This window comes from Sinocyclocheilus rhinocerous, unplaced genomic scaffold (genome assembly GCF_001515625.1).
Source record: "Sinocyclocheilus rhinocerous isolate Xijiao unplaced genomic scaffold, SAMN03320098_v1.1 scaffold2529, whole genome shotgun sequence".
Lineage (NCBI taxonomy): Eukaryota > Metazoa > Chordata > Actinopteri > Cypriniformes > Cyprinidae > Sinocyclocheilus > Sinocyclocheilus rhinocerous.
In genome coordinates, this window is record NW_015658742.1 from 248,596 (window position 1) to 259,226 (window position 10,631).

At 39.0% G+C, this 10,631-nt stretch overlaps 1 protein-coding gene across 1 annotated transcript in view; it reads left to right on the plus strand.

Annotated features, from left to right (window-relative positions):
* Positions 1 to 10,631, plus strand: part of LOC107722872 (semaphorin-5B) — a 142,856-nt gene extending 132,225 nt beyond the window's left edge. The window contains exons 21-23 of the mRNA XM_016531366.1: positions 2,349 to 2,393; positions 3,228 to 3,433; positions 8,436 to 10,631. Coding sequence (XP_016386852.1) covers positions 2,349 to 2,393; positions 3,228 to 3,433; positions 8,436 to 8,603 — 419 coding nt within the window. The 3' untranslated portion in view covers positions 8,604 to 10,631. The remainder of the gene's footprint in view (positions 1 to 2,348; positions 2,394 to 3,227; positions 3,434 to 8,435) is intronic.

Consider the following 10,631-nt stretch of genomic DNA (forward strand, 5'->3'; position numbering starts at 1 on the left):
GGAAACAGCTCCCAGCACCGAGACTGCAATGAGATCCCAGGTGAGAGAGCGCTATATATAAACACACACACACATATTCACAAGACGTCCGACTATCCCATTATGAAGCAAAGCTTTTCCCAATTGCAATGTTACTCTTATTAAATAAACATACACTTTTAAACCCTGTCAAACTCGCTGTTGTTTTTAATAGATTAGATGTAATATGTTTACTTGCGCTTATTCATTACTCTGGCTGGTGGAGTGGAAGTGTTCAAAGTGAAGAACTGAACGCACCCAGCCTGCGAGAACACGAGTTATCAGAGCGGAATACCAAGTGAATCAGGCACTCTAATTAATATTAATGTTATGCCACAAGGCAGCCTCACATCCAATTTCTCTCCAATTTTGGGAAACGGGTTCCAAATCCTGAGGTGTCTTAGACGGTGAGGAGATCAAGGAGAATTGTGCATCTCAATCAAAACATCTCCCCCCATACCCATCTCTGCTCTTTGTGGAGATTTCAGATAGAGCTTGAAAAGCATGACTCTGGGTGGTCTATCGCAGCAGTGAAAAATGGCATTTCCATCGAAGTGCAGCTCATTACTTCAACCAAAATGGAATATTTACCGGTACTCTAAATGAGCGTTTAAAGTTTTATTTTGCAAAATAGCTTGCAACTGTTTTTACTGACATTGGCTGTTCATTCTCAAATACATGCAATATTTGAATAACATTATGCGTAATGGAAGCATAATAATTTCATCACTTTCATGCGACCCGACTGATAGGCTTTGATGTGATTTCATGTACTTTATCACTGCAGACCTGCTCGTCCCTCAGGTATAAAACAGGAGACTTCCTCACCACTCAGATCTACAGCTCTTTGAATCGCCCCACTTCCAGGAAGGTTGCTTTTGAAAGGAGAAAGTAGAGTGGGATAAGATGGGGAATGATTGACATTTTGGCTGTAATTCAGCAAAGGGAGGCAAAACGAGAGCGTGTAATGACCTGCTCACAGGACTTTTTCTTGCACCAGCCTGCTTAATTTTTTAATTGTTGGTTTATGGTTAGATTGTTGGTCGCAACCCAAAATTGTTGGTCACAACCCAAACTGAGCAACAGAACAGACAAAAAAGGTGCACTAAATGCATTAATAAAATAAAATGTGACTAACCATGCATAGTTACAATAGCAAAATAAGCTTATTAGCTTTTAAAAGGATGTTTTGTGTCTTTTGATGTTGACATCAAGGCTGCACATCCATTTTATAAAGATATGAATAATTTTGCATATTGTTGGGTCTATGCATTTCATGGAATATTGACAGTTTTCAAAATTTGACCATTTTTCTTTACTTTTGTATTATATATATATATATATATATAAAAAACAACTGGTATTATTTTAAGTCAGCACTTAATGTCTAAAGTAAAATTAAATTTATAAGCATCTGACAGTTCGACCCCTAGTGAAAAATAAATATACTTAAATGTATTTGAAAGGCTACTACAAATACATTTTCATATTTATGTACTTAATAAAATACCCTGCAATTGTACTTTTAGTATACTAAACTGGTATACTTAAAGTCTGCTAAATTGGAACAACTAATTTTGTACTTAATGCACTTTAATTGTGCAGAAGTAGTGCTGAAGTCCAATTAAAGATATACTTGTGCTAAAGTGGAACTATTGCAAGTATACTTCAGGTACACTTAAGGTATATTTTCCATTTAAAGACCGATATTATTCAAAGATCATACAATCCTCATCAAGAGTGACTTTAAAACACATTTTAGACTTAATATTAAGAAATGTGCATTGTGCACAAGTAGTATGCCAAATAAAGTTAAATTTTACTATACTTAGTATGAAATAAAAGTATTTTAAATATACTTTTTTACTAGGGACAATTTTGACCATTTTATCCAAAGAGACTTGCATTGCATTCTGGGTATACGTTCATGTGGTCCCAGGAAAGCAAACCTATGACACTGGCGTTGCTGCAGACATGCTCTACTGGTTGAGCTACACGAATTCCGATTTTGAAGCAGAACTACTTGACAGCTACTGCTCTAGATGGATGTCTGTGACTGTTCCGATGCATTGTTCGTTGTTCGACTGTTCGATGCATTGTTCGAACAACTGAGCCGTTGTTCGCTGACGAGCTGCGCAAAACCACGTTCATATTCATGCGATTTATCGTGCAGCCCTAATCTCGAACCACAATCGTTGTGTTTTTAAGATGCCTTGTAAATTTGAAAGATGTTTGGCATCAGTTCAAGACGTTTAGCAAGAGCTCAAGACCCTTGCAAGAGCTCATCCTGTGTGAACAGCCACTAACTATACATCTCTTTCTCTACACAGCCATTCTCCCGGCATCTAGCTATGAGAAAGACCAGCAGTGTGGGGGTAAGTGCTTTGTATAAACCGATATGTTTGTATGGTGTTCACCGCATGTTAGTATGCGCTTATGCATGCACGCTCTCGTGAATGCTCAAAGACATGTAGCAATGTGCTGCTTGTGTGTTATGTTTCATGTCAGCTCCTTTTCATCCCGAACTCAGGCAGAAATGGAATCGCTAAGCAGGTTTAAGTGAGTGAACTTCATAATTCACACTGCTGATCTTCAGTTTTCCATGGCTCTTGTGGCTCTCCCACATGTGGAGGTGCTGCCTTTCCAGTGCATGCACCAGATGAAAAATACATGAGGGGGCACAGCGGTGCTTTTTAGGTTGGATCCAGGCCACATCGGGCAATGGCTGCCCTCAGAGTTGGCACTGCAGTGCCAATTTGGGGTTTCTCCAGGTGGCAGCACATATTACCCATCATGCTCCAGCAGTGCTGCTCTCCTGAGTGATCGTTGTCCAATTAGAGCAGTTCATGGCGGGGTATGGCGTTCGCTCTCCTCAATCACATTTCGCACTCATTACGGGTCAGACCAGCAGGATGCCCGGTCCGTCACATCGACCGGCTAATCACAGCACTGTCCCTCGGTACTGCATCATTCAGCCAGACGCTTTGAAGCACCTGCCTACCGCTGGTTGATGGCTATGGACATGTAGCGTTAATGATGAGGGATGCAAAATGGTGCCGTATCGCTCCGAATCCACTGACAAGGATGACTATATTGTCTCATTATTTGAAAAAACATATTTAGTCAAAGGTCTGGATGAAAATGCCAACATATTACAGTTATTTGCAGACAAATGGTTACGGTAATATTGCCTTCTCTTGTTTTCCCAGGGTTCACTCTGCTTCACCTGATAGCTACAGGTATGTCATGCTTCCTGGGTGCTGGTCTGCTGTCCTTCCTGGTGTATGTGTACTGTCAGCGGTTCCACAAGCCCTCGCAGGAGTCTGCCGTCATCCATCCCACCACTCCCAACCACCTCAACTACAAGGGCAACACCACACCAAAGAATGAGAAATACACACCCATGGAGTTTAAGGTCAGTGTTGAAGAAAATAATTCTCATAATGCTTTTTATGCAGTGAAAAGGGTTTAGCATGTTGTTGTTGATCATGAAGAAGACTCTTGAATGAGTGGGATTTTTTGTTTTGTTTAGTTGGTGATGTTTTCATTTCAGAAATTGTGATGAGGTGCAAAGTCATATAGAAGTTCTAAAATCATGCACACATTTATTTAGGGATGCACAGAAATGTAAATTCTGGGCTGAAATGGAAACAGAAATTTCTGGATGCACTTGACCAAAAACTGAAACGGAAAATGCTTTTTAATAATTATTCATTATTTTAATTAAATAATATAAAATAATTTTGTAAGACTTTTTAATTTAACTCTTAACTAATCATTTTAATGATACTGAATTTAAAAAATACAAGCCAATAAAATAACCACACTTTTTTGAAAATAACCACACTTTTTAGTGGATCGTTTGCATGGGCCTTGAGCAACTCAATGGAACGCACATTCATAGAACAGAATATTGAGTGGAGCGTCAACACCGCGCAGTGACTAAACTTGCAAAACCGCTTAACACTGCTGGGTGGTGCAGCACGCCATACATTTTCAGCCGTAAAAAACAAAAATGTAATTTTCAGCAGCCAAATTTCGGTGCATCCCTACTTCATAGTGTGCAAGATTCAGATATACAATGAATTAAAGTAGTTTGCAATGTAGTTGCTAAAATTAAGATGGAGGGATAAAGACTATTTCTTGTCAGTATTGGCCTGGCATATCCCAAATGCACTTTGCAGCCATTATAATGTCACAAAAGCTTTATTTTTCAAATAAATGCTGTTCTCTTAAACTTTTTATTCATCAAAGAATCCTGAAAAAAAACATGCTAAAATGTGCTACAATAATACTGCACTCTCATTGATACTGAATTCATAATCAAATTTAGAAATATATTTTCATGAACACTCAAAAGGCAAGGATTTGTAGACCTCTTGGAAATAGCGGTCATTGTAATTCTGCAGAGATCTGTTCAGATTTTGTGTGAGCCTGAAGATAAGTTTCTAATAAATGCCGACTTGGAATCTGTGGCCTTAGAATTCCACATAAAGCTCAGTGGGCTTTGGCAGATTGCAGATCCTGTTTGTATTTATGTATTTTGGCAACTTTCAGAATCTTCTCAGCTGCATAAAAGTGTGTTTAACATATCCGTTTTACACATTTTACCATATTCAAATCTCTTTCACAGATGTGATCAAACAGATCAATGTTTCGATAGCACCACAGAGACACAGCGTTTACCGTTTTCATGGGAATGCGACCACAAATGCCTTTTATATACTCTCTGCATATTAAGATGTATTTCAACATCAGAAAATGACATTTTACTTTTACATTTCCCCACAGATGAGCTATCAGGAAAAGTTGCGAGCAGCCAAGTAACCGACTCTATCGTAGAGCACGCTCGTTTGTTTTGTCTGAAATGAGCATCACTAGATAACTGATAGTTTGGAGATTACTGCTGGTTTCACTCTCCCCACGGCCGCTTGTTTAGCCGCCTCTTCTGGCTGCACGCGGTTCCTGGCACACACTCCGTCTTTATTAATGGGCTTCATTAGGCTGTTTAAGCAGCAGCCGCTCGGTGGACTCCCACAGCTGGTTGTAACTGATCATCGAGCTCATCCAATTAGTTTGGCTCGGCTCGCTCTCCCTCCACCTCGTGTCCTTGCTGTGACAACGGCGCGAGCCTTTTGCCACTTTTTCCATCGATCTTCTGCATGACCACTACTCACTCGAAACTCATTATGAGACTTGGCCAATACGAGTGGATCGAGAAAGAAGCGGCCATTGCAAAAGGCAGTCACTCGGGCCTCTGTCCACGCATTCCCAGGGCACGCCAGTGCGCAGATGGCTGTGTGATATTAACCGTGTGACATGGAGGCTCTCTGATTGATGGGTGTTTGAATAAGCATCCGTTAAGAGCCACGTCGTAAATCAGGATGAATATTCCGATTTCGCACAGGGAAGGGTTTGTCGAAAGCCTGCTAAAGATACCACAGTCAGGAAGATGTAATTTGGTATCGTAATAGCAGCAAACATTCCCTTCGCTTGTCACTCATTGACTCTTGGATAAAAACGCAATTTCATCTGTCTTGTTCTGAAAATGGAGATCTCAGCCTCTTTATACAGCTATTGTTTGCCAGGTATTGAAAACTATAATTGTTGCACAGCAGTTCTCGGCGACGGTGAGTCACTCAAATCAATCGTATGTTTCATAGCTTCACTCCCACAGTAACTGAGCTGCAGCTTTTTTAGAGCTAGACAAATGATATTTCTCGAGAGCTCTACATTTCATACACACATGCTACTTTCATCCATGACCCCCGAGTTCACCACTTGGACTCCATTCAGAAGTGCCTTACATATTTAAAGGTGCAGTGTGTCATTTCTGCTCCACTAGTACCACCAAACAGAATCGCAAAAATAACCTGATTTCTCAAGCTCATCCTATTGTGGCGATAGGGTTGCTGTACAGTTGCTAGGGTTCTCTGAAAGGTGTTTAAAATGTCGCTGTGTGGTTGCTGTGGCGTTCTAAGTGGTTTTAACATGTTGATATGCGGTTTCTAGAGTGTTTTGAGAAAATGTTCGCATTTTGCTAGGGTGTTCTGCGTGTTTTTACGTGTTGCTATAAGGTTGCTAGGGTGATCAGAATGTATTTGTTGCTTTGTGGTTGCTGTGGTATTCTGACCATTAGGAAAATTAACCATGGTTTTATTATAGTAAAAGTGTATTAACCCTGTTTTTTTTTTTTTTTTGGCTGATCAATTACTATTTGTAACCTACAGAAGAGGATTAGGGCCAAACAATAAAAAATAAAACCATCTCAAGTTTAAAGTCATTAAATTTCGAGAAAAAAGTAAAAATAAAATGTTGAGAATAAACTCGTTAAATTACGAGAAAAGTCATTAAATTTCAAGAATTTTTTTTTTTAATTTTGAGAAAAAAGTCGAAATAAAATGTTGAGAATAAACTTGTTAAATTATGAGAAAAAACTTGTTCAGTTTAGAGAAGAAAAAAAACGTTAAATTTCAAGTACAAGCCGAATTCAAATGCAGAGAATATAAACACACTCATGTCAGGTTCATTTCATCTCGTTGGATGTTTTCAAACAGCGTCTGCAGTGGCGAAGGTTGGACAATAATGCACATGGTTGTAGCATATGATGTGGTCGACAAGGGTTCGAAACCGTCTTTTGCCGAACTCGCTTTTCTTCCTTTTCTCATCACATATCACATTGGAAAAGAGGAAATCAATTGCCTAACGAGTGTTTAATAATAATGTATGAATTGCGTAGGTTTAGTGTTACTACAGTAAATCCATTGTAAATATTAATTTGTGGATTGAAAAGTATTCTAACTGGATTGTTGTTGCACAGTGTTTCTCCTGTTTTCCGCGTCAGTGTTGTTGAGAATGGCAGCGCTGTTTCATCTGCCTTTAAACTAGTTTAAATCACCTCTGGAATCTGTACAAATTTAAGTAGCTTTTTCTCGAAATTTAACAACTTCTTTTCTGGTAATTTAAAGAGTTTATTGTCAATTTTATTTCAACTTTTTTCTCGTAATTTAACAAGTTTTTTCACGAAATTTAATTACTTTAATCTCATGATGGTTTTATTATTTTTATTATTGCTTGGCCCTAATCATCTTCCATATTAACCACAGTTTTACTATAAGTACCATAGTTAAACTATGGTTAGTGTAGCAAAGCCATGGTTAATTTGTGGTTTAACCACAATAATAATAACCATGTTTTTTTACATGTTGCTATGCAGTGTTCTGAGTGTTTTTTTTTTAAACATAATTGTAAGGTTGCTAGGATTTAGCAATTAGCATGTTGCTTTGTGATGGCTAGGGTGTTTTGCATGGTTTTTTATTATTGCTATGCAGCTGCTGGTATGTTCTGGGTTGTTTTTAACACACTGCTGGGAAGTTGCTAAGGTGCTCTGGGTGTTTTTTTTTTTTTTTTACATGTTGCTATCCAGTTGCTGAGGAGTTCTATATTGTTTTAACATTTTGCCATACAGTTTCTAGAGTGTTCTGAGTGATAGGATGTTCTTCAGTGGTTTTAGCATGTTGCTATGTGGTGGCTAGGGTGCTCTAAATGGTTTTTAAAATGTTGCAGTGTGGTTGCTGTCATTGTTGGTGTTCTTTAGTATGTTGCCATGCTAGGGTGGTTTGCATGGTTTTTACCACGTTGCAGTTGCTGGAAGGTTCTAAGTGGTTTTAACATCACTATGAGGTTTTTACAGAGTTACAGCATGTGGTTAGTGTGTTCTTCAATGATTTTTAGTATCTTGCTGTGTGGTTGCTAAAGTGTTCTGGTTGTTGTTGTTTTTTAATGTTGCTATGCAGTTGCTGGGGAGTTTTAAGTTATTTTAACATGTTGCTGTGTAGTTTCTACAGTATTCTGAGTGATTTTTAGCACATTTAGCTAATTAGGTTGTACTTCAGTTGTTTTAAGCATGTTGCTAGAGTATTCTGAGTGGTTTTGCAGTCGCTATGTTGTTCAAGTCAAAAGACCCCATTCGAAGGTCTATGATATTCTGGTCCTTAGATGTGGCTCTGGTCTCTCCTTCATTATAAGACTCTGCGATCTACAAACTCATGCCATTGGTCAAGAGTCGAGACAATATTTGCTCAAACGTGCTAGTGGTGCAGATATTACACCCAATATTTTCTCAAAACATGCTAGTGATGTTCAGCTGCTCAAATATGCTAGTGGTGCAGATATTACACCCTGTGCCTTCAAGGAACTAGCTGGATAAGAGTTTACATGTGTTAAGCTGAAGTGTTTCCTGAAGGTGTGAGATCTTGCCGTGTGCTTTCAGCATTCTCATATTCTGTTCTTTTTAGTTCTCAAGGTCTCAAGAGGTTTGCAGACTGTGAGATCAGGGGTGTTTCATCTCAGAGACTGATGGATAGTTGTTTGCCTCTCAGCTCATCTAACACTCCTTTATTTGTTTTTCTCCACAGACTCTGAATAAGAACAATTTGCTGCCGGATGAGAGGACCAACTACTTCCCTTCACCGCTTCAGCAGACGAACGTGTACACCACCACATACTACCCCACAGCTCTGGGCAAATATGACTACCGACCAGACTCCTCGCCGTCTCCTTGCAGAACCTATAACCACAGCTGAGACGCGTGTCCCATCCGTAGCTTTATCGCCATCTCCTAAAAGCCTCCACTTTCCCCACCCACACACTCTGCACCCGATGAGGTGCTTATTCCAACATTCCAGCCAATTTTTCCCCTAAGATCTCTCCCCCGAGGACCGTGTCACCTAAGTCACGCCTTACGGTGTCCGACGGGGGAAAAGTCCAGTGATTCAAACAGCACTTTTTAAAGATTGTGTAGCTACACTGACTTTGATAAACTGATGTCTCGATTGATCGCTGCAGAACTCCCGTTACTGGAAAGAGGTTTTGCTGAAGCTCAAGGTGGGAAGACAAAATTGCTCGGGCATCCCGTACCACTCCAACAATATCCATTACAGGAAATGCAATCTGCCGCACTGTGGCAGTTCTTTTTGAAACTACAGAAGAAGAATAGGCGGACACCAGACAAAAGAGATCAATCAATGGTGACATTATTAGGTTTGGTTAGAACGGCGGAATTGTTACCTTTGGATGCAAATGTAAGGACATCCCACTGACTTCCGACCTTTGAGGGGCAAATCTCTGACAAAAGAGGATGGGTTGCAGGATCAATGCATCTCCTGGGTGAACTCTTCAGATACGAGTTCGGAAGCAAGCTGCAGAAAAAAGAACAGCTTAAAATAGGATGCTATTCAGAACGGACTCTTATCAGAACTTAAATATAGATTTTTTAGCACGTTAAAAGGCCAGAAGAATGCGTCATTATTTCCCTGAAAAGTCGAAACGCTTTTCTTTCTTGCGAATGCATGGGAATCGAGGAATATTGCACCAACATGGAATATGCTTAGATCTGAAGCAAACATGTTTTACTCTCTTATTGTAAGTCCCGGTGGTCATATTAAATATGACTGGGTTCAAACTGAGACGGACTATATTTTATTATGAAAAAATGTAGGAAATACTGATAGCTTGGCACTTGTTTTATACGGTTATTTTAAAGAGGGAATTATTCAGCAGTTGTAGGATAGATGGACAATAGAGTTTATTTAAGATATGAGTTCAAACATTGATGGAGTTATACTGAACATTTCATATATTATTTTTTATTATTGTTTCCAGATGGTATATTCCTAACCACCATCACATTCATCAGAGATATGAGCGAAGGTGTACACCATTATATGAGCATCATATATTCATGAAATTGCCTAGAGAGTCAACTTACACAGAAATGATCAATGGATCACTGTCTTTGTCACATCGAACAATATCTAAAAAATGAATCTTTGTGCAGCACTATGTGCTCAACTCAGATTTTATTTTGCCCATGTGTTGACATGCTTCCCAGCGGCATCACGCCCACATTCCAGAATCAACTCAACAGTTATCGATAAAAGCGATTCAGGAACGGCAACTCTCATCGGGATATAGTATTTATGGTATTGCTTGGTTTCTAAAGGGCATTGAAAACTAAACTAAGCTATTTTATCATGCTCGTTTAATGAATGCTAAGCCAGCCATGCTTTCAGCTAAGCATGAGTACATGGGTTGTAAATAAGTGATGTCCCACCGCGAAAAAAAGTAATGCCACGCAAAGGTTAGTATAATGTACATGTATATTGTAAAGCTAACACTGTTTTTTAAACGCCTTATAGTTGTAAAATAATATGTGCAGCAGCTGTGTAAATATACCAACCGTAGGGATTGTGTGGGGATGGAGCCTGTCAGTGTCCAGAGATTGACTGCAAGAGAGAGACCATTTTGTGGACCGACCCTGATCGATAACTTCAACGATTATTCATTAGAGTCCCTACAAAACTATTAGAGTGTTTGTACTTTTATTCATCTGTTCATAATTCATATGAATTGATTTTTGCCATTCATGACAAGGTTCACAAAATTAACATGAATTAAGTTGCTTCAATATCATACTCAAATACAGTCTTTAATTGTTTTGATGCTGTTGGATCCTGTTCAAATTATTTAATGGGGATTTTTTTTTATCTTCAAGATGCTTGCATACTGAGCCTTTTCATTGAAAAAAAAAAAAAATCTACAGAGTCCAAAAA